The sequence below is a fragment of the Sinohyriopsis cumingii genome, chromosome 2, assembly GCF_028554795.1.
Source record: "Sinohyriopsis cumingii isolate HCF-2022 chromosome 2, ASM2855479v2, whole genome shotgun sequence".
NCBI lineage: Eukaryota > Metazoa > Mollusca > Bivalvia > Unionida > Unionidae > Sinohyriopsis > Sinohyriopsis cumingii.
This window is the reverse complement of record NC_142962.1, coordinates 80,527,454-80,553,169: the sequence shown is the minus strand read 5'-3', so window position 1 is coordinate 80,553,169 and position 25,716 is coordinate 80,527,454. Positions and strand designations below refer to the sequence as shown.

Here is a 25,716-nt window from a genome sequence, read left to right as displayed (position 1 = left end):
GTCCGCGGTATTAACACACTTTCGAGGCATTACTGTTCTTTATTGTACGTAAATGGATAAAATAATAAGTTTTATGTAACAGTAGCTTGAACTGTCTCGCACAACGTCTAAAATATTTTAAATGCTGAACCTATCTGATTGGGCTTTATATAGTACACTGCTTACGTCAGCTTCAGCAGCCGCCTGGCATTAGTATAATAGGCCTACACATGTATAGTACACTGCTGACGTCAACTTACTTCAGCAGCCGCATGGCATTAGTATTGCATTGCATCAGAAAATGATGCAATCAACTGTGGATGATGTGAGCATGATGGTATTATGCAATGTTACATCATTATTCCGGATGTTGCTGCAGTCCTACTGGAGAAATTTACACAGTGAAACATAGAAAATGAGGTATATGAATATCTTCAAAACGAGAGCCAATACAAATTTTTCACGGTTATATTCGTGTTCGGCACACCAAAATACTACAGATTAGGGCCTTTTCAAGTCAGTAATGATTTCACTGTTGACCAGTGTAACACGATCAACTTGTAGACCACCGATCTACAGACTGGATTCAACTGCTCCTCAGCGCGGATTTACACGCGAGCAACTACAAGTGATACCTGACGACACTCAATTACCCCCGCGTGGTCTTAACTAGCGCCGTTGCGTCTATTGCACTCAAGACATGTCAACCTCACATTGTTTTTAACATGATCGAGACTGTTATCGATTCTGTCCACGGTAAATTGGCGAGCGTCTTTATCCGAATAACGCCAGCGCATTACACAATTACAACTCGCGCAGTGATTATTCTGTTGTTGTCGTAACGCAATTATTAATTCGGCATCAATATCAAAACGCCGCTGTTTTTTTTTATCCTGTTGGCGGTAACCCGAGAGTTTTCTATCAATGACGCTTGCATCGATAATGTCGTTGTCGTTGGTGACTCCGTCACTGGCTTCGTCAATAACAATTCTTCGAAGCTGATTTATTCTCCGTACTCGGGACACTGCAAGATAGACTAGATTCGACCATTCGATGCGATTATCAACCATCCAAACAATTGTGTCCGTGATGGTTAGTCCCTGCGAGGAATGTATTGTTGTTGCGTATCCTAGCGTCCACGGGGATTTATCAGCACGTAGCGCGTCCTCGACGACACCGATATCAACGAGCACGATATCATTCAGCACGAGAATTTGTTTTTTTGTCCCCGACGCTGTCGGGGCTGGAATTTCAACTTCAATGTTCTGCCGCCGTGTGTCCGCGGGTCTATAACATAACGGCACTGGACGCGTTGGAAACTTTTCCTTATGCAACGTAAACAACTTCCGCTGAAGTGTGTCTCTGACTATCTTTCTGCTCGCTACAATCAAATCGTTTGGTCTCCATGTTTCCCAGAATTCATTTAACGGCGTTTCCGGAATCACCTCGCGGATTATTTCACATTGAATTCTATCCGGCTGTAATCTGATTAATTTCTTAACCTCGCGCAGTTGTTCATCAAGTGCTCGGTAATCAGTATCGGTTTCTTCATAATAGTCCACAAAACCCCTTAACCAATCATGTGGACCCTCGCCGACAAATGGTGGTGGTTGGCCATGGTCGCCACACATGATCACCGCTGTATTCGCGCGCAGCAACCACTCAAGAAACATTTGTAAAGTATCTAACGAAACAGTACATATTTCGTCCCAGATGATAACCTCAGGAATAAATTTTTCACCCATTCGATCAGGAGTCCACTCACCGCCGCTGTATCGAAAAAAGCTGTGATAAGTAACGGCGTCAACATTTCGTTGTTTTATCTCTCGCGCTAGTCTATGGGTCGGTGTAAGCACGATTATACTTGCCCGCGTACGAAATAATTCAATTGCCCGAGTCGTCTTTCCTGACCCGCCACAGCCGCTTAAATAAACTGTTTTGTGTCTACAAATTGGATCAGAACACGATGGTGCATTAGACCATTCTGACAATTTATCACCGCGTAAGTAGTTGTTTTCAACGGTGACATCTGCTGACGGGGAATAATCGCGTCGTATTTCATTTTTAATTCTCCATGTACCCCAACTCTCGTCCGGACTAGTAAACTCGGCTACGTTTCCCTTATACGCTACGTCAACATAAAACGAATCAACGGCTACTCTAACCGCGGTATCGGGGAATCTATTTATCATCGAGAATAAATTAATAGCGGCGTAACCCAGCATAGACGCCCTCAAATGTGGATACGCCGGGCTGTCTCCATCGCTGTAGGTAACAACTGTACCCAACCTCGTTCCATTGGACAAGAAAGCTGTTTTGCAGTTCACGTATCTATTTTTTGCCACTGCGTCCTTGATTACGAAATCATATTCTGCGTCATCTATAATCAGCCGTGAGCAATATCCTTTGTAGTCGCAGTTTTTTCCACCTTGTGTGAACTTACCGATTATTCTTCTACCGAGATCTTTTGCCTCGCGGTTTCGTTGGTTAAATATCCTCCTGGACCATTCGATGATATATTCCTCGTCGGCATCAATGTTTTTTCTGGACTCGTCAATTATGCTATCTAGACGCTCCGGTTCTGGTAACCAGACTTCAGTCTGTGCCCGGTATGATATAATCGCGTCACTGACAATCAACGAAACTAGCATGCTACAATCAATCATATACCGTAGCAGCGCTATTGGCAGCCACTTCTTTTCAGCCATGTGTCTACCGATCCAAATATAGCAACAGCGATGGAGTCCTGCCGCGAATTCAAATGATACTATGCGAGCGAATCCGGTTAAATCAAAATCAGGCAGTGGTCCATTAATAGCAACACGAGTCATTTCATGACTGGGGTGTCCAAATCGTCTAAAGTACTCGGCGGCGGATCCATACCCGAGAAAACTCGCTGGATAACAGGCAACCATATCAACCGAGATCATAGCGTCGCGGTTGTATTCAGTGTTCCATAATCCACCGTGATAATACTCCAAACAACTGGATTGTACATCCGGCAGAAATTCCTTGCGCGTTGGTCTCCACGCATTTTTCCTTGCTGCAACATGAGCTACAACCGATGGAATCGTAAAACAATTTGTTAGCAGTTGTTCATCATGCTCCTCAAATTCTATGGCGGTTTTTTTCATCCTGTTGTGAAATGCTTCAGTGCGATATAATTCGCCGTTTGGTCTTACAAACTGATCAAAGGTATCCACATCGTTTTCAGCGCTGCGAAGTAACCACACTGATACAGGGTCGTTTTTACACAAGTAGGCAATAGCATCAAATCGTTTCCTCTCCGCGAGAAAACCATCCCTGGAGAATTGTTCTCCCAGGAATTCTTCGGGTATATACTTTACTGTTCTATCCCGTGGAAATATTGTGATCGCGGGCGTCCATGCGTGTTCGTTATGATCAATAATTTTGATTGGGGCTCCCTTCGATTTATACTTCGATTCGTATAATACTTCACCGGTTATCGTTGTAACGGTTATTGGAAATCTCAACGACGTTTCTAATCTCGCTATGTCGCTGATGGTTGCTCCACGCTCTTTTACGGTTAGTTCCCACTGGTTGATTTTGCTACGTCGTAAATCAGTCAATTTGTTTCCTCGACATGCATTTGTAAAATGCTCTATTATTCGTTCTGCTACACAATTTATCCCCGTTGACTGTTTCATCGGTTTCAGTTTTCCGATATCAGGTTTCTTATTTAACGGGTATATTCCATAAACAACTGCTGTTTCAGGATACGCTCGTTCATAGTATGGTCTGTCAATTCCGGTTAACAACCCCGGCTTGGAGTCGCGGCTGACAGTGACTGTTTTCTTGTCGCTGAAAACTGGTTCAAATTTATCACGTATGATCCAATCGCCTGATTCCACCCGGACAATGAATTTTACTCTGAAGAAATACCTTTTACCGTCAAGTTGTGATATTATCATTGCTGCGCGGTTGTCGTTCATGGTAGCATCAACAACACCATCAATTCGAAATGTTGACCAACTATGAGATGCACCATCACGTTTGAATTCATTGATACAATCGCGTATTTTATTCAACAGGGTTTTATCGTTTATTAACGCTTTTGGTGTGTCCTTGAGGACTCTATCGAGATTGAACTTAATATTTTTCCAGGGCTTAATTACTGCTAATCTCTCAAACTCATCCATATAATTAAAACAAGTATTTAAATAAAAGAATATAGTATAATGAATAAATGCAAATGGTTGATGATTGGGTCGACAACCCCGTGCAATAAATCATGTAGAGGTGAATTCTGCGGGTATCATTTACAAAGCGTTCGTAATGGTTCTCTTGGCCCCCTACCGTGCTTGGTTTGCCACGTCGGTGTAAGAGGAAAATCGCAGTTGTGTATCAATTGTGGCGGAAAGCGATACAGGGAACTAAAACGCTATTATGACAAGCGAATTAAAAACGCCGTCATTGACCCCACCGCCGACTTCGTCATCAAAACCCCCCAAGACTACGTTGAAAGATTCATAATTAAACCAAATAATAAATTAGACAAGTAGTATTATTATACAAATGGACCAAGAATTTCAGCCGCACCCCCTGCTCGTCAATTACGAGGCATCTCGCGACGGTATTGTTAGAAACCGCAGACTGAAGAAGCCGGTTGGATGGAAAAACAATCACGGGTATTTAATGTTTACTGCTGGAGGGAAAAAATATCTCTGTCACAGAATCATCTATGAATGTTTCCACGGATTGATCAAAGATAGTCTCGTTATTGATCACATTGATTCTAATTATCAAAATAACAGACTGTGTAATCTGCAAGCCATCTCTCAGAGTGAAAATAGTAAAAAAGGCCAAACTGGTAAATACTCAAAGAAAGCAAAACCCGTAAAGTCATTTGATACAACAACTCACGAGGAAAAAATATTTCAGTCGATGAATGAGGCAGGAAAATATTTTGACATTTGTATCGCCTCAATACAATTTGTTGCAGAACGAATATATCAAACAGCGATCTCAAAAAAGACGGGTCATAGAATTCGATTTTCATATATAACATCAAAGGGAGATAACTCGTTTTGTGATAGCGTCGCATGACAAGAGTTATGTCCCTTGAAGTCCAATTAATGTTGCGATTAATTAATCATTTTACGATGAAAACTAATGAAATACACGCTATTATCTAACAGCTGTATTCTTTTTTTTAATGTTTTATTCAAATATTTGGTTTCATTTAAATGCCGTGAAACACCATTAATCAGTATTTAAGGATTTAACGATTCAAGGGAATTCAAATTAACACACACCTTGTGACTGACGCCGCTGTATTAGTCACTTTATATACAAGATGACTCGTTATAAGCCTGGGGCTTTCGAAAGCCAATTCAACTAATCAAAACTAACCCACGCTCTTGACCCGGGCGTGTGGTTGTCTTTTGTTCACAATCATGCAACCGGGTTAATTTAATTGGGTTGCTTTTGATTGGTTGAATTGGCCGTAGAGTTCCGCCCCGCCGTTTTATGTTTGTGCTGTCTTGTGCCGTCCCATCATCCATCAATCATTTCATTGTAAATATATTCATCCATGTAGTGATGTCCCTAAGCATATCTTCTGGGAGGTCTACGATGACGTTTGTCACCCTAGGCCTCCCCTCCCGGAGATGTATGTTTAGGGTTCCAAGATGTGAATGTCCTTAATTAAGTATATGTGTATGCCTGTAATCTGCCACAACACTCGAGTGGAGATTTACGGCATTGTACCGTCCATGTATGCCTGTAATCTGCCACAACACTCGAGTGGAGATTTACGGCATTGTACTGTCCATACAAAAAACGGGGTCAAAAATGACCCCCAATAATTTTATTAAATTTTATTAAAATTTTTGATATTAGAAATAAGATGTTTTATAAGAATAATGAATATCGAAGACATCAATAATATGTTAACTGAGATTTCAAAATTAAAAAATCAAGGAATTGAATTATCTGATGGTCTCGACAGTGAAAAAATATTATCCGATTATGAGATTATTAACGAACAGTCGAAACGGGGGCGTTTTACCCTGGCCCGCGAGTACTTTTTTATAAAACGATTACAACATACGATTAATGAGAACCTGTACCACAATGACGCAAATGCATTCATTGGACTATTCACTGCCGTTGAAATAATACGAAAAAAACTCGGACGTGTTTATGAACGACGCCGGGAGATTTCTAGTAAGATCAAAAACATTAGAAGGATTATAGACGAAAACTCCGTGGAGCCCCCGATGGTACACTCGGCGGAAAATTAGAAAATTGCGGATCAATTTACAATAATGGTAGGTGAATCACTTACTACTCGGCTAGCCAGAGAGCGGCTAGCAGCGCTTAAAAAGTTTATACCGTTACGAGACAGGGTGAGAGAGAAACTTCAATCGCGACAACAAATGCAAACCGATTTTACTGTTGGAAGCGAACAACTCTTTGCCCCGGTAACTAAAGCGACTAAGGATGTTACAGCGGCAACTGTACCCGTTCTTGGTGCGCTTGAAAAGATAGCGGCAGAGACAAAACAAACAAAAAGGTCTTTAGAAACACTCCCTGCAAAAATAGCGGCTGCTACAACACGGAGGCCACCACCACTCGCTATAACCGAACCACAAGAACCTTATGTTACAATGGCCGACGAGGAAGAATTAGGTGCTACTGCGAAAGAACCAGAAGAAGAAATACCCGAAGAAACACCCGAAGAAACATCGAAAGAAAAAAAGAAAGAGGGAAATATACCCCGTAATGTTCTTAAAAAGTCCGCAATAGATCAAATTAGAGACATCGACGACGATGAAGAATTAGTTAATTTTGTTGCTACAACATCAACTAAGAGCATTCGAGATGAGTATATCAATGAAGGTTACAAGAAAAAAATAACCTCGACGGAGAACTGGGCAAGAATAGTGTATTTAGCGAGTAAACATAGAGAAGCATTACCACATCGTGGTGATCCCGATTACGATAAATTCCTCGAGAAAGTTAAGAGTAGAACACCAAAAAAAGGAAAAGGATACCCTGTTGGTAAAGAATCCTACGGCGTTACCTGCCCTAATAGTGTTCTCAGTGATATATCACGGCTGGAAGTACTAATTGGAGGAAAACGAGCCGGAAATAACTCTACGGAAATAATCAATGAGGCCGCTGATATTTGCAAGCGGTTATTTGCAGGCGGTATTATGGACATTAATGCATATCGAACGCTCATAGACGAACTCGTGGATGATTAATTGGAAAACTGGTGTTTTTAATAAGGATGATCATACACTACAACCATGATAAACCAGTACTCGTCTACGTGGTAAACTCGCGATTGCCTGTTTACCGCGCGTACTATGGAGATGGTCTCGGTAGCACCATTGCGGGGTTATTTACAAGAATGGCTCCAAAAGTAGCGCCGTTAGCCAAACAATTAGGAATGAAGGCTATTGATGTTATTCGTGATAAGGGTATTAGTGCCATTGGAGATGTTGCCGGAAGGGCGTTTTCAGCCGCGCGGGACAAACTAATGTCATTGGTGAAATTCAGGAGAAAAAAACAGAAACCACCGGTAATGCCATCAACGACAGTGATGCCTGCAAATGTCAGTAAAGTAATAAATAACGCCGTGGAAGAAAAATTTGAGTCGTTGGCGACGACTCAGTCGTTGGCGACTTCGCCATCAGCCGATGCGGCAACCAACGCGCTCATGAACGCGATAGCGGGAAGTGGTTTAAATTCAAAGAATTTACGACGAAAAAATCGCAATTGAAAACACCGACATGAATAATAATAAAATGTTTTCGCGAACCGCTGATCCCGCGTTTGATATGGATGCCCCAGTGCGCAGGGATGATTCTGTCCGTGATTATCAATATTATTCTTATTATGCAGCGCAACCCGACCTACGATCGCGAATTGAACTTCAAGTCCAAGATACCAGTAAATATTTTTTACCGTGTGAAGCGTTTATCGAAATTGAGGGAGAACTCGTGACAAATGCCGCCGATAATGCACCATACGCAGATGACCATCGTGTTCGAGTTGGCTTCGTCAACAACGGTATCATGGCGTTATTTGAGAGCGCCAGATATCTTATTGACGGGCGAGAAATTGAATCAATAGAACGCGAGGTTGATGTTGCAACAACGATAATTGGGTTGGCGAGATACTCGGATGATTATACAAGATCGGCGGGCCCATCTATGATGTTCGCAAAGGATACCACTAATAACGCTGATCATATTCAGTACATCAACGTGCTGGCGGAAAGAGATACCGCAACTGACCCACAGGCTGAAGCAGCCAATCCAGACCGCAGAGCAAGACCAGGCGCTAATTTCAATATTATAAAAAGCACCAACAATGATTACAATCTAGGATTCGCAGCACGAGTAGGAATGTTGCAAGGGCCACGCCGACAGTTTTCATGCGCGATTCCACTCCATCACATATTTGGATTCTGCAGAAATGTCAGAAAAGTTGTCTATGGGGCTAAGCATACAATCGCGCTGACGCGAAGGGGCGATGATAACAATGCAATATGGCGTGCTGCTGGCGTCGCTGCCGGTAAAGTCATTTTAACTAAAATGGCATTGTGGATGCCGGTGCTGACTCCATCAGTTACCACGGAAGCACGATTGTTAGCATTTATGGAACAGGGAGGGAAATCGCTGTTGAGTTGGCTAGCGGTAACAACTGATGCTAAAGAGGATAACGTCGCCGATACGTTTACATGGCACCTAGCATCAAAACAGGGTGTTTCAGCCCCGCGTCATATATTCATAGCGCTACAGAATAGGGAACGATTGGGTAGTCAAGAACGCAGCCATATGATATTTGATCAATTAGGAGTCAGGGATGTTTCGCTGAGAATAAACGGACAACAGGAACCATCCGAGGATATACATCTTAATTACGGTGACAACCACATCGCACGTGTGTATCATCGATTGCTGTCATATATGGGCCGTGATCAAAACGTCGACACTGGTTTGCAAATATCACAACTTGATTTTAAAAACCTGTATCCGATTTATTATTTTTCGCTGGAACATCTTGATTTAACGAGACAGTCCGTCGTTGATATACACTTCCGAGCTCGTATAGCCCCGGGTAATGTTAATTATAGAGCGGTTGCTGTCATTCTCAGCGATAAATCAATGCTGTTGGAAGGCGTTGGTGGACGAATGAGAATCGTTGATGCGCCAGTGGAAAACATGTAATTGAAAGCATAAACGCGTTTACAATAAAATGTCGTATAGTGTCGTCAGTGTAGAGTTGACTGATGGTCAAGTCAAGAAATTACGATCAAAGTTGGCTAAACAATGTGGAACCACAATAACGCTGAAGCCGTCACAGATGGCAGGTGGTAATCATAAGATATCGTTGACGGCGCGTCAAATAAAACATTTCAATGATGCGATGAAGAATAAAAAGGGTGTTCAAATAGATTTTTCCGCCGCAGCAATTAAAAACATGGAAAAGACCGGTGGGATATTTCCGCTGTTAGCTGCGATTCCAGCGTTGATTGCCGCGGCCGCACCAGCAGTGGCTAAGGCGGCGGCGTTGGGGGCCGTTGGTACCGCGGCGGGAATGGCATTGAAGAAGGCAACCGGGAAAGGCTACAAAAAAAAACGACCCGTGGCCGGAAAGGGTCTAAGACTACCGGGAACCCCGTATTCATGGTATTCGGGAAAGGGTCTAAGACTACCGGGAACCGTTTATTGACTCGGGAGTCAATGACTCCTGAGTCTATGACTCCAATGTCTAATTTTGATTTAATAGACGCCGCAAACGCGTTAGCGATAAAAAACTTCAGAGGTGTTTTTATGAGGGATCAATTACCGGCGGCACCAAGGAATATTGAAACCGGCATAATTAACCTCGATGGGTCCTCCGGAGCGGGAACTCATTGGGTTGCATACGCGATTGATCCGCGTGCGATCGTCTATTTTGATTCATACGGGTTAGCTCCGCCGAAAGAGTTTATGCGGTATATCCGGGCGTGTTCAGCCCGGGCGTGTTCAGCCCGGGTTTTTTATTCCACGCTGCCAACACAGCAATTGAGTGACCCGCCGATATGTGGCCGTGAGGTATTGAACGTACTCGCGGCGATTTCATCATCGCGAAAACCACCTCATATGGTTGTAAACGAATACACTAGTGGGGTCGTAGAGGCCCGGCGGGTTAATTAGAAACGCTGGTTTTTTTTACAATAACGATGATTGATATCTGGGGACGACCGGTTTCGGCGCTGAAAAAGCCCACGGAAACGCCCGCCACCGATGACATAAAAAAACTAATTGAGGATGAAATCGCTGATACGTTGAACTTAACCAGTGTTGACCCAGATGAAATAGTTGTATTTCAAGACCGCCAGGGTAAATTGAAATCCAGTAATGTGTCGCTGAATGACGTTTTAATACGACAGCGTGATGCCGCCGAGGGCACTATCGCGTTGTATACCGGCGACGGACGACTCAAACCGGGTGAATCCATCTTGACAATAAATGGAAAAATAAGTACACTTGGCGACAATTATATAACCATGTCAAATTCGTTAAAGGGTTTACGTGGTGAATTTAACTTTCATGGAGAACAGTTCAGGTCGATGATAACGCACGTCAGCGAAATGCGAGACATTGTCAATAGTTTTTTTCGGGGACCCCCGACGGCAGACGAACCAAATCTTGTAATAATAAAAAATGCTATTTCGGATCTTATGGAGATGTCGGCCAATTTACCCCCGTTGCGAAAAAATGTTAACAGGATCGATGACAACTTTGATAAATTCTTTGGTAAAAAAAATACCAAGCCGGATGAGATTACAATAACTATAAATGATATCACTGCGTATGGACAGGAAATAAAAACAATCAAAACTGATGTTGCAACAAACAAAAGGAGTGTAGACGCGCATGAACGGGAAATAGAAATAATCGGCGCTAATGTTGCAACGATCATAAATAATGTAGACTCGCATGGACGGAAAATAGAAACAATCAAAACTGATGTTACAACGATCATAAATAATATGGACGCGCATACACAGGAAATAGGAACAATCAAAACTGATATTGAAGCGAACAAAAAGGGTGTGGACGCGCATACACAGGAAATAGGAACAATCAAAACTGATGTCGAAGCGAACAAAAAAAATGTAGACGCGTATTGGCGGGGAATAGGATTAATCAAAACTGATGTTGCAGCGAACAAAAAAGGTATAGACGTGCATACATATGAAATAGGAACAATCAAACTTGATGTTGCAGCAAACAAAAAAAGTATGACCGAGAATACACGGGAAATAGAAACAATCAAAACTAATGTTGCAGCGAACAAGAATAATATAGACGCGCATTGGCAGGAAGTAGGAATAATCAGAACTGATGTTGAAGCGATTAAAGACGGGCTACCGAGAGTAGCAGAGCAATTTGAAAAAATAAAAATCCCTCATGAGAACATCATCAACACAGTATACACAATTCGGCATGGATCATTCGATTGGACTCCTACACAGAATACAGTAAATATCACCGCAACTGTTAAGGGCATTTATCGATTGACACTGATTTCAATGATGCAGTTTAATATATTATCGTCGAGTTCATCCGGGTTTAACAATACAATATCAACAATTATAGACAAGAACGCAACTGAAAAGTTTACAATTTATGCCGTTGATAGAAATCTAGCCGGGGCAAACATTACATGGTATGTGGAATTTGTAGCGAATCTAAGTAATTAAAAACACTAGTTCTTTTAAAATAAAAATGACCACCAAGGAAATTGAATCAGAGGTATCACCGACGTCACATCAATATCGATTCGATACCGCAAAAGAATTCTCCGCGAACTTGAAAACGCTTTCCGAACAATACCGTGCAAAAATAAAAAAATACCGCCGAAAAATAACCGCCATCGACGCGGTCGTGTACTCGGTGTCGGGTATAGTGGCCGGTACCGGTGTTATTTTATCCACGGTGACCACGATAGCCCCGATCGCTGTTCCAATCGCTGTCTCCGCGATGACAACAGTTGCTGGAGTCGCCAACGCAATCACTAGGAAGATATCATCGTGTTTTCAGAAAAAACTCAACGAGTATACAGTAAAACATCAAATAGTATCCGACGCGTACTCGAAATTATCCGGGTTGATCTCGTTGTCAATTGATAATTTGTTCGTATCCGATGTTGAATTCTCCACGATGGTCCAGTTGTATAGCTCCGCGATGTCAAAAATCGAGGATTTTCAACTGGAAGCCGGAACCACCTGGTTGTTGAAATTAGACACTAAAGACAACAAATAATAATAATGTCGCTGAACCCCGAAGGGTTTCAATTACTTCAGCGGATCGCGGAGAACACCACTCCGGTACAAACAAATATGATATCAATAACGTCAACGAAACCCGAATTCAGTGTGAACTTCCCGTCGCCGGTTCCAGTGAAGGAAATAGCGCTGGCAAAATTGCGAGTATATCACAGTTGGCCTAATATTCGAGCGGACGCATTTAACGGACAACAACCTAATAACTCGCTGGTTTTTGCATGGACAAATAAACCCGATGGGACCCCAGACTGGGAGGAGGTTACAATACCAACTGGGTCATACCAAATAGAGCAAATCAATAAAGAATTTCAACGCAGAATAAAATCGATCACAGGAAAGGAATCAAAAATCGCTATTACGGTTCATGAACCGACGTTATCATCGACGATTGAAATAAGCACACCGGGGTATATGGTTGATATTTATAACAGTTCAATAAGAACCATACTAGGATGGCCTAAGAATCCACCCGCGGATTTGCACACAAATGTGCAATCGTATCATGAGATTAATCCCAGTTATCTGAATGATTTGTCTATTATAAGAAACACGTTATTACCCAGCGAGTTTATATTTCAAGACAGGAATACCATGCAATGGTTTTTTCCGTATAAGAAAACTCCTGAATTGTCAGCCAAGGTCACAGTTCGTTTAGATGATATCACTGGTGCGTTTGCCGAGATTAATCGTAATTACCAATCACAACTAGAACAGCTACGGAAAACAAAAGCACGAAAACACGTTGAGGTGTTAAATCAACTTATATCAGACATGGAATATATTAATGAGCGAATCGTTAAGACAATATCCGATAGCAGCGATGATAATAAACAAAAATTCCTAACCGGGTATAATATCACAGAAGCCGATTTACCCGATTTCAAGTTTCCAGGATACAACGCGCCAGAACTAAGAAAGTCTCTTAATGATTTTCTCAGTCCATCAACTTATATCCTCAGACACGATAACGGGGATGATGGTATGCATATTGCTCCATACAACGTAAATATCGCATCGGTGATAGCAATCAATCTAGTGTGTGATGTTATCGAAGGGAGTTACCTGGTAGATACCAATCAATCAAATCAAGCTCAACAGGGATATATCCTTTATTCATTTTCACCAACAGCCCCTCCGGGATTTTTAATCGTTGAGAATCCGATTAATCCGGTCTATATGCGATGCCATGATCGGTTTTTAACGAGAATTAATTTTAAACTCACCGATCAGTCAAATAACCTAATTGATCTACAGGAGGAGGAGTTAGTGATCACTCTGTTTGTAAGATCATTGTAAATAACTTCTTAGCAGCAGGGGGGGCGATGACATCGACGCGGTCGTCGATGTGCTTACCGGACGCTGACGACGCTGGGGATCGGCGCGCAGAAGGTGTTAATTAAACCAAATGACGTCACCATCGTGTAGGATGGACCGACGTCGTTTTTTTTTTACCAGGCGCTGACGACACTAGATCGTTGAGTGCAGAAAGTAATAATTAAGCAAAATAACGATTGGACAAAATGTCCGATTCGCCCCCCCCTGCTGCTCTCCATGCCTACTGAATAAACCAATAAGTAAGACATAGTTTTAATTTTCATTTTTTACATTTGTGGTAGTCACATGGTATGTTTTGCCGCAAATAAGGAAAAACAATCCAAGTTTGCAACACTGACGAAGTCCTACGCGAACATTTTATGCGTTATTTTTCGTACATGATCATCTTGTATTATTCATACGCGATCTCTTCCCCAAAATGATAATAAAGTTTTTACGTTGTTTTTCCTCCATACTTTTAAGAAAGAATATTTTTTTGTGTACAAGAAAAAATACATCTATATGAAATCATGACCGTGTTATATCCCAATTCATGTTATAACAGAGCGCGTTATAGCAGTGTTATACTGTACTCAACACTATTCTGAGTTAATGACAGTCATTTTGATTTCTACTTTCCTTGACAGTTATCTCATACCAATAATATGAGATAACTGAGGAAAATTAGTCCTTTTATTTAACATCTCGTATTTTTTACATAAAACATTGTAGTACATGAATTGTCACCATGTTGTAATCAAAGGTATACATTTTGAGCATTTAAGTATCACCTAACATCTTATATCAAAGGTACATATCAATTTTAGATAAGAAAGAACAAGGCATTAAAATGTAGAAAACACACAGATAACTTACAGCAATAATGGCATTTCCATCATGTGTTTCTATGGCTCTATCAAGCAGTTCTAATTTTTCTTCTTTTGATCTGTATTGCTCCAGAGAGTATGGCTGCAAATATGTACAATAAAGTGAATAAAGAAATAGAGCTGTCAGAAGACAGAAGAGTCTGCCTGCATGTCTTATGTAGAAAGAAGAGGTCTGTACTTGTCTTTGACCTAGGTGATAATGTTAAATGTATTCATGAATATGGCTGATTCATAGATGTTTAATTAGTTTGCCCTTGACAGATTGATGAAGGAGTGGTTGTGAACAATTATTTGTTATTTGACTAGTTACTGCAAACTGTTCTTAGAAAAGAGATCAGGCTCTGTCATTAAAAAACTGAACACACACCTGCCATAAGAAATATCGTGCAACAAGCACGATTTTGTACTCCAAACCCCACTGACATGGTCGTGTTTCAAAAGACATGATTTTCAGTAATCTTCACCAATAAATTAAAAAAAGAAAAGAAACGCTACCTCAGTATATGTCTGTAAGATGTATAAACACTAAATAGCCCTGATCAGAGTTTATGTAAAATATAAACACTAAATAGCCCTGATCAGAGTTTATGTAAACAATAAACAATAAATAGCCCTGTTCAGAGTTTATGTAAAATATAAACACTAAATAGACCTGATCAGAGTTTATGTAAAAAATAAACAATAAATAGCCCTGTTCAGAGTTTATGTAAAATATAAACACTAAATAGCCCAGATCAGAGTTTATGTAAAAAATAAACAATAAATAGCCCTGTTCAGAGTTTATGTAAAATATAAACACTAAATAACCCTGATCAGAGTTTATGTAAAATATAAACACTAAATAGCCCTGATCAGAGTTTATATAAAATATAAACACTAAATAGCCCTGATCAGAGTTTATGTAAAATATAAACACTAAATAGCCCTAATCAGAGTTTATGTAAAATATAAACACTAAATAGCCCTGATCAGAGTTTATGTAAAACTATCCTTGGGGCTGTTCATATGGCTAATTGTCAAAGGGGCAATTTAAAGGCAACAAGGTAAATTAACAAACAACCACAATTTCCTGTATTATTTAACTGGTTGATAATAGCTTAGGTAAGGTGTTAAATCCTTTGAAGACTGCTGTGGGTGAGCCCACTGCACCAATTTGCATAGGTAATGTTACAAAGTGGAACAACCCAATTTGTTTTAAGTTATAAATAAATCAACGAGACGTTAGATGGATGTTGAAGAACAAAAGTTATTACACATTACTGCCTTGAATGAGAATGTTTAAGCCATCCTGTATTAACAAAAATTATTGGCAAGTTTGTGAACCATGACAATGTTTATCTTAAGTCAGATTTTGCTCCATATTTTAAATGCAAATCATGATTGTTTCAGCTGTCCAAACAGTATTCAAGTGTGATTCATTTTTGAAGGTGATTTAGGAAGTAATAAGTGATTATCAAAGCAAGTACAACCCAGCAAATATAAATTACATAAATTCTGGTTGATAACTTTACTTTGTGAAGCACAGCAGCAAGGGAGGGCATTTAAATATTTTCACATACTGCAAACAACATATCAACAGGTAATTCTGGAGTGTACGACATCTGTCAAAATAGGAGCAGCACCAGTCCTGTAACATATTTGACACAATGGACTGAACAGTCATTCAGATGTTTTCTTTATTATTATCTGTTATCTTAATTCTGTTAAAATACTAATCACCATATTCACCATATATATCTGGACATGATACAATAATTGTTTTCCTGTCCTAGAATTTATGGTGACTTTTTAAAACTTATGTCATATGTTCCAAGACCTAAGAAACAATAAATTTGCGTTGAATATGCACCCCTCCCACTGCACGTTGCAATAAAATAGATAAACAAAATGCTTATTTGATAATATAATGAAAGAAACTAACCTTGTATTATCATTTATTCCTCTTTTTCTTCTTCATCATAAGCATTACAGAAAAACATATTGATGAACTTGTATATATAGCACTGTCATCTATATTGTAGCATGTATCGCTTATGTCAGATAACAATGACACTTTGTTGTTCATTGGTGTGAACATATAGAATCAAGTTGCATTTTATTGTACTGAAAGGTCTGAATATGTTATCCAACTGAAAACTGGATCCAACAAAATAGCAAACGAGAGGGAAATAATCAAATGATTGCTTGAAGGTACCTGCCATTTATGCATGATGTTAGGTGCAAAATAACCAAGATTGTATTATATCCAGTCAAATATATGACATGTGACAGTATCTCGCAAATAAAAATCATTATTTGAAAATACATTCACTAGAGTGCAAACGACAATCTTTTTGCTAGCATGGGTTAAAAAAATATTATTAAAGCAAGTTACTGCTGTGTATACTATTTACCTACAAACATTAATGCCTGTTTGTATTAGTTATGACTACAGATGCTAAGCAAACAGAATAAACACAAATGGCAGTGAGCAATGAACTCATTACCTGAACTTATCTCCAGGATATCAAAAAAAAACTTTGTTTTTTTATTGCAAATCAAGCCAACCTCAGCAGCTGACTTTGCATATTTTTAAGTGTGCCAATTTTTTATATATAAAGAATATCAAATACAAAGGTTTTTTATTACAAAGTAAGCCATCCTTGGAAGCTGACTTTGGCTTCTTTTAAATGTGCTGATTTTATTTTAATATACAAGCTGGCTGACATAGGAAAGCCAACTTAAGTTCCTTTTCAAGGTATTCAAGGGAATTTTGAAAATAAATTGAAACAATGCAACAATTTTTAAAGTGACACAATATAGTGCTTTGTGTATACAGTAGTCCCCCTCTTGAATGGCCCCCCTGACCAGCAGCCACTGGCTCCTTACGGCCAGAATCTGTTGGCACCAATGAGTTTGTGTTCAAAAGTACCCCTCACGAAAGGCCACCTGGCTAACGCGACCAGCGGCCACCATATTAATGCAATACAAAATTTACCCCTCACAAGCGGCTGCATCTTATTTTAATATGTATCTAGAACCAGTATTTTATTCATCAGATGTGTTTTAAGTAATCTGATTTCTGTTTCCCGATGTCAGGTTTTCGTTACTGAAAGAAGTGTTGACTAAAGTACATGTACCACTAAAGTTAATATTATATCATTTATGCCTCATGAGAAGCCACATTTATTCCATAAAGCAGAGGAAGACTCAAATTTTAATCCATACAAAAGGGTAAGTACAAGTAATCCAATTAGCCTTACTGCTGTGTTATCATAAGATGTCTGGTTTAGTCACTCTGATAATTGTTAAGATTACAATTATTTAACAGTAATAACAGCTGAGAAGTGGCAGTATCGATGTACAATACACAAGTCAGCAGGAAAATGGTTTGATAGCCTTTATGGCTTCGTTTAGTAAGATGTTGAGCTTGTTTACTTTGATAATTAGTGGCTATTACTACTGACAATAATTGTCAAAATTACAAATCCTAACGGCTGTGAGGTCAAATCTGTGTGATGTTAATGGTACATATCGAAGCCATTTTGGCTTCTCTCACTTAGTGTAAAGAAATGTATAAAAACAATAGGGTACCAGACTGTGACTAACGAATCATGTGACAAGATCACTTCCTTTAAAAACACACAGCAATTTGTTTAGATGCATAAAAAATTGTTTTATCAGTATTGTAGTTGGCAACATGAATAACTTACTGCAAAAAGATCAACATGTCATCGAGGAAAAGAAAAATTCTCAGTTTAGAAGAGAAAGTGAAAGCAATTCAACTGACCGATAGGTGGAGGGGGGGGGTCAAGAATCCTTGCAGAAAACTAATGTTGGAAAGACCCAGATAAACAATATCTTGAAAGATAAAGAAACAATTTTGCAGAAGTGGGAAGGTGAAATGGACGGAGAAAGAAAGATTGTTTGAGCCAGGAGATGTTTGTATCCTGAATTGAAGGACAAGAAAAAGCAACAATTTTGTCAGTTATATTGGGATATGATGACTTTACCGCAAGTAACGGATGGTTGCACAGATTTCAAGTGCAACACAATATTAAGTGTTCTGTCCTTAGTGGAGAATCAGCTGATGTTAATAATGAAGTTATCGAAGATTGGAACAAAAGACTAAACGATATATGCAGGGGATATGACAGCAAGGATATTTTTAATTGTGACGAGACTGGTTTGTTTTTTAGACTGTTACCAATAAAGTGACAGATGATTTGATCTGTAACATAATTATAAAGACAGTTTTAAAACTATATCACTGGTTATTCATAACATTCTTTTGAAAATGATGAAACAGTTTGTTTTACATTTATTTCACAACATGCATGTGATTTTTTAATTAAAATATTAAATGTTTGAGAATTAAATGTACTTGTGACTTTCTTATGTATTTACTATTCATTATATGTCTCCCCCCTCTAGAAAGGCCACTCTCATTATAAGGCCACTTCCCTGCTGCAATAGGGGTGGCCTTGTAAGAGGGGGACTACTGTAGATCTAAGCATCACCTGTAAATTGCTCCTGAACCCCAATGACACATATATGCAGTGTCAATAAGCCTAGTTTACTACTCCAGTGTTGCTTATGTGTATGTAGTTCAGCAGTACTCAAAACCCCCGAGTCGCATCTATGTGGATGTGACCGCTATGTTAACTAAATGTTGATTGGTTAAAAGTACAGAAGTTTACATATTTTTGATTATCATAAGCAATGAGAGGACTGTTTACTCAACATTTTGATACAAGTTTGAATGCTGAAAGGTTAAATTTAGACACACTGTCGGGGCTTTTCTGCACATTACAAAACGTGTAGTTGAGATAAACAAAGATGGATTCCGATTCAGATATGAGCAACTTTAAAGGGTTCAGTGCAAACGATATCAAAGAGTTTAATTGTTCATTCTTAGAAAATGGATCAAATTATTGATGTCAGTCCCATTTCAACACCAGATGCAAGTGATTTTTAATTGGTCTGATGAGGCAGACACAGTCCCACTTGCACAGTGGAGTTATGACCTCGCCACGTTTGATTCTCATTTGGTTCAACAATCGAGCTTGGACTAAGCAATGAGAAAGTTTTTTTTCTCAAGTTTTTTTCGTGAATGTCTGGTGGAATAGCTTGTGAAAGAAATAAACGATTACGAAAAGAAAATGGGGGACCAAAAGCAAGACATGAAATGGTATGAAATCAGCATCACGGAGATGTGGGCATATCTTGGAATATACATCGTCATTTATGTGTGGATAATGACTGTTATGAGAGGTACCACTCTCAACTCTGCAATTAGAGTGTGGATTTCATTTATGTTTTTAAATGTACATATGTAAATATTGGATTTATTTTGTGGGATTATAAACAGTTTACATGACTGGGATTTCTTGTATGATGGGAAGTTGGAGTATATTAAGTGGAAATATATGAATAACAGATACTATACAAGGTAAGCTGTTTTTTATTTCACTGAAATCCAGCAAAAACTAATGAAATAATGAATATAAATGTAACCATGTTTTTATTGTCAGCCTTGACGATGCTCTAGTATTAAGCCTAGCAACCAGCCTCAGTAGTCTCAGTAACTGATACGATAGCACTCAGCAGTAGTGAAACTGCACAACAGCTGTAGTAACTAAAGGGTTAACATATAGTGAGGTAAAGGTCTGGTGACTGTCCACCACCCTTTTACAGAGGCAAGACACCACACCAAACTGTCCAACATTATTATGACTGTTTCCATGGATACATTCCATGTAAATGTAGAAGGCATTGAGAATGGTTTTCATTTCCATGAGACTGATATTAAGAACTTTCTCAGAATGCTTCCAGATGCACCTTCCTCTATTAAACAATATTTGATGATTTCTCTGATGTATGAGCTATACTTTCAATGCATTGGGGAAAAAAACAACAAGTTCAGCTATACTTTCAATGCATTGGGAAAAAAGACAACAAGTTCATATGTGTTAAGAGTTCCACATCAATATGGACTAAATGTTGAGAACAGATAAGGTCCAACTTCTCAACAGTGATTATCCACCCTGAACTGTGAATGAGAGAAGTAAGGTTGTTGACGTCACAAACCAAAAGCATTACTTACCAAATGGTTTTTTTGTGGTTATTATTACTGCATGTCCAACTTTGATGTCATGGTTGATGCCTTCTCTGATGCATGAATGATAATTTGGATGTATCTAAGAAGAAGACACCATTTTGGTATGTGTTAATGGTTCCATACCTATAAGGACAAATGTTGAGATGGGATAAAGTCTGAATTCTCAACAGTGATTATCCACCATATAATGAGGGAAGTAAGGTTGTTTATGTCGTGAACCAAAAAACACTTACTTAACATTTTTGTAATTTGTCATCCAGGAACACAGCCTTCTCTGTGGTAGACATCCTGAACTCTCGGTGAAGGCCCATGTGTTTAGACGGGGGCCATGTGAATCAGTATATAGAAGTATGCATTGAAAATGTCAAAATTGATAGTATACTCAATGCACCACACTGAAAGACTAATATACCTGCAATGTTCATCTTGAAACTGGGCAGAATAATATTAAGCCTACTGAGGTTTGGCAGGTTTCAATTTGCCATTGGTTTCATAACCAGAAATGTTCTGGAGTAGAAGTTGCATGAATATACTGTTTTTGTAAATCTACACTGTTCTTTACTATCAAAAACTAGATTTTCTTGTGTAAAGCACCTCGTCTTCTTGGGACCACTTTGGAGTTTCATCATGAAGGTAGGACCATTAAAGTGGAGGGATGGGGTCATATAGCAAAATCCAGAGACCCTCTCACACAGCTTCGATAACCCATCATTTTTCGGAGAATGGTTACTCCAAATCTGACAAAAAGGGAGTAGTATGGCACCTAAGGTGATCTGCCAGAGGGCACTGGTGATGGCGTATAACTGATGATTGATGGAAGCCCTGGGAAAGAAGAAACTGTGTTTCTCTCTCTCTCTCTCTCCCTTCACTGCATGCCAGCAAAAAATAGAGGCATATGACCACCTAAAATTTGCTAGGTCAGGCAAAAAAAGAAAAAGAAATAGTGATACTGAGGATTATGATTTTTCAGGCTACTATCATCCTTTCTTCTGCACCTTCCCTGACAGGGTTGTGCTGAGAGATTGTACTAAAAGTTAAAGGGCAACTCTTGTGCCTCCTGCTTCCTCACCTCCTCAATCCATTGCCCTAACAGTAGTGGAGAGGCAAACTGAATGAAGCACATCAAAAAACAACAATGATCATTAGCATCCTTTTCTGCAAGATGGAAGATCATCAGGTGTGTGAAATCAAGTATGCAGGATGTCTAACTTTGCCACAGCATTAAAACCTTGCCTTTGCACTTTATCAACATCTAGACAGTCTATGTATATATATCTGTAAGTGACTGTTTACTAGTGGGGTGAGAAACCTGCAGGAAACTAACCAACAATAAAAAAAGCTCTTTTGCATTACCAAGATCACAAATTATTCAAAAGATGGCTGGCAATATTTTCAATCTCCAACAATTGTTTAAAAGATTCTGAATGAACTTCCATCATCATTGTCTACATCCACCAAGGTACTGACCTTGTAGATAAAACTGACTGAAGGTGGAGGATCACATTTTGACAGAGACAAATTCCTTTATTGCTGCCTTGACCCATATTCCATCCATTTCACAGTCATGTATTTTATCCAATCCATACTTAGATCACTATGTTCTGTCATTTCCTGGGATACAGTCTTCCATTTGGAAATGATGAAAAAGTATCATCAGCATGCATCATCCTTTTGACCATTGTATGTGCCATCAGTATTGATCACATTATAAAATATCTGTCTGGTACAGCCAGTTTGGTTCAGCTCCATAAGCAATGCTGGTTCACAAAGAAAGAGTGAAAACAACAAGTTTTCAAAAATTATAATAATTTATTTCCCTGAAAAAATACTGTAAAAATGAAAAAAATATGAACTTACGGTTTTAAGAATCAAATCCAAAACTAATCCACAAATAAATTTTTATAAGTCCTAATAATAAAATGTTCTAATGAAATCAAATTTGAGTCCTGATGATGAATCCAAGATGGAAGGCAATGATGTATGCTGTATCCTGATCAATGTTGTTTTCTACAGTTCATTGTAGAAACACAATAAAAATAATCATCTGGTTTTGGAAATCCAAATAAAATTTTTAAGAACTGTCTTTATTCAAGAATTCTGTATGAGCACAAAGTATTTCCAGAGAAACAAATTAATCTTTTACAATCCAAAAAATTAAAATAAAACTCAAAAACTCAAAACTAGTCACAACAGAAGAAAACAACTTGACATAAAGGGTTTAAAAGCCCCAAAACTCTGAGGTCTCTCTATAAACATCACTATTAATACTAAGTATTTCGCAATTTTGGAAATGCCTAATTGTGAAATAGAGGATCAAGTGATCATGCTTACATATACAAATCATGTAGCCCCTGTAGGTCCTTGATAAGAACCAGTCATTTTACTCTGAGAACAAAAGTTGTTTACTTGACCCTCAATCAAGGCCAGGAACTAAGTCAAAAATAAAAACAGTGTTTCTATAATTATTAGGTATTTATGGAAAGATTCAGGTCAAACTGAAGTTTCTGGAAAATATCAAATTCCTAGTAAACAAAATTACATTACATTAACATGTAAAGAAAATAAGAAGATTCCAAAACCCACAAACAATCAAATCAAATCAAACACAAATTAAATCAAATATAGGTTAAATCAAATATACCTAACAAAATATTATATCTAATTACTGACATACGGACAATGAGCCATCTGAGTTGTTCTAATTACATGTGATTCCCATGCTTGATTGCAATTGCATTGCTTTCTAGTGCATTTATGGATACAGTATATTCTGGTACTGTTGCTGCATCAGCATCTGCACAGGGGATGGAGAGCACAATTCAACATCATGCACAAGACTAATATGACTTTATTCACAGATGCAGTATATTATGGCACAGGTGCTGTGTCTTAATGCAGGTGGGGGTGAAGAGAGCATTTCAACATCATCCAAGAGATTAATTAATGATTATATTGTATTCACTGGCAGTATATTCTGGCACTGTTTCTAAATCTGGGTTGGAAAGGGCATTTCAACATCCACGATAAGACTATTCAATGATTCAGATGTGAGTTGTATTTTTTAAAGTCAGAAAGTTATCCTACATGTAATGTGATCAAGTAATGTATTTGACAGAAGAACTTTACAGTGCCATATCATCATAGGGTACCTTTATTCCAGTAACACCTAAACTTGTGTTATGTTAAATGAATAAAGAGATACACTGCTTGCATATTATTTTAATGCCAAGAACACAACAACTTTTACTACTGTTGCTAATTAAGCAAGCACTGGAACAAATTTATTTAACTAATTCTAGTTTACACTAAACACAAAAATATATATTTTTTTTAATATGGTATAAAGGGACATCTGCAAATTTAAAAAATATTATCAGTGATGAGGGACAAGAGGACAGAAAACAAGACTATTATTTTAAAAATTCCACAAAAAAAGTGGCATGACAAATAGAAATTCCTAATTCTTGGGCTGAGATCCCCAAGATGATATTGTTAGAATCATCCCTGATATATTTAGCAAGGTCTAAGAGTATAATTCACCGCAAAAACAGGTTGGTGGAAGTCAAGGTTACCATTGTTGATAATGCTAAACACTGTGTTCCCAATGCAAACTATCAAGTGATAAGCAAAGATTTATCACAATACCTTCATTATTATTTACATGTCAAAAGGGGAACTGGGGAAGAAAAGCTCTATTATTTTTCTTTGACACTCACTACTTTTACACTCATTATGATCACATACTGAAGTGATGTTGACACAATGTGACTCTAGACTGGTCTTCATAACTTATACATAAAGAAACATAAATGATATTAACCGATTCGGCCCCAATCCCGTCTGTAGGCATGATGAGGCTGTACCCTACTTCAAAGCCCTGCAGCATCAAGGCCATTTAAGATAGACCAACGTGGATGGTATTAAAAAATAGCAGACAGATATAGCTCTAAAATGATATCAAATAATCTGGAAGTTCTAGTTGCACTACAAAATACAGTTAGAAAAAGCTCATTTTTTGGACCCGTTTTTTTTCCACCCAAAATTCGCTCGAGATCGGAATGCGATTTTGTGTCCGGATTTTAGACCTTTTGGCCTCAGATCTAAGGCATACCGGTCTTAACTGCACACAGACAGGTGAACCTTTGCAAAAACTAGGATAAGGTGGGCATTTGGAATAAATTGCGGTCTCCATACGAAAATGATGGGTCTATTAAGCAAAAAAAAAAAAAAAAAAACTCCAACTTTTACCCTTCTGCTCATGCGCAAGCAAAATAACCAATGGAAATTGATGTTTCTAATACAACTAGGCATTATTCTCATGGATAATCCGTTGAAAACCGCTGTATTACAATGTATTCAGAAATAGCACCCCAAATCTCGTTCCTACGCACATTTCAGGCAAAAACGACAAAAACCTCTGGGGCCGAATGAGTTAATATGGCATGGGCAAATAGGTAACAAGTCTAACTGACCAATCCAAATGCCTGCGTACATGAAATGACTATACAAGTATGTTCTGGGAAAGCACTCAAATAATCCATCCAACACTTTTATCTCAACTAACTCCAAAATTTCCATTAAGAACTCAATAAATGTAACCCCATATCTGTTCAGTTAGGACTTGATTAAATATCTTTTCTGGCTGTGATTAAGTGGCAGCTGAAAATTTTCAGTTTATTCCCATCTTTGATCAATGTTGGCAAAATTCAATGGCTTTTCCCATCAGGAGCAACCTATTATTTTGCATGACTCTTTCCAGATTCCCTAGTAGTATGAGAATTCCAGAACTACCAATACTAGCAAGACTTTCTCAGCAAGTTAGGCTATATTTTTCTGCAAGTTGGACAAATTTTCGGTAAAATCTAACAAAATATCATTGACTGATATTATCAACTTTGAAAGCATACATTAGAAGAAGTTCAGAAGTGTGATCTGAGACTAATGCTGTGAAGGTAAACATTATGTTCTACTAAAGCATTTGTAAATTAAACTTAGACCTTAATTACATCCAGTACAATTTCAGAAACTTAAGTTCCAATCCAATGGCACTCAGAGGCTTCTTGCTAAATCTCCCAACCTGATGTAATCTTTCTGGGGTTTTTTCAATTTCATATGGAGAC

At 38.7% G+C, this 25,716-nt stretch overlaps 1 protein-coding gene across 3 annotated transcripts in view; it reads right to left on the bottom strand.

Moving 5' to 3' along the window:
• LOC149805266 (spermatogenesis-defective protein 39 homolog) overlaps window positions 1-25,716 on the bottom strand; it is a 173,426-nt gene that overhangs the window by 90,236 nt on the left and 57,474 nt on the right. For all 3 annotated transcript variants that reach the window (XM_089948965.1, XM_089948956.1, XM_089948972.1), the window contains one exon: window positions 14,486-14,578. In XM_089948965.1, the coding sequence (XP_089805091.1) occupies window positions 14,486-14,578 (93 nt within the window). The remainder of the gene's footprint in view (window positions 1-14,485; window positions 14,579-25,716) is intronic.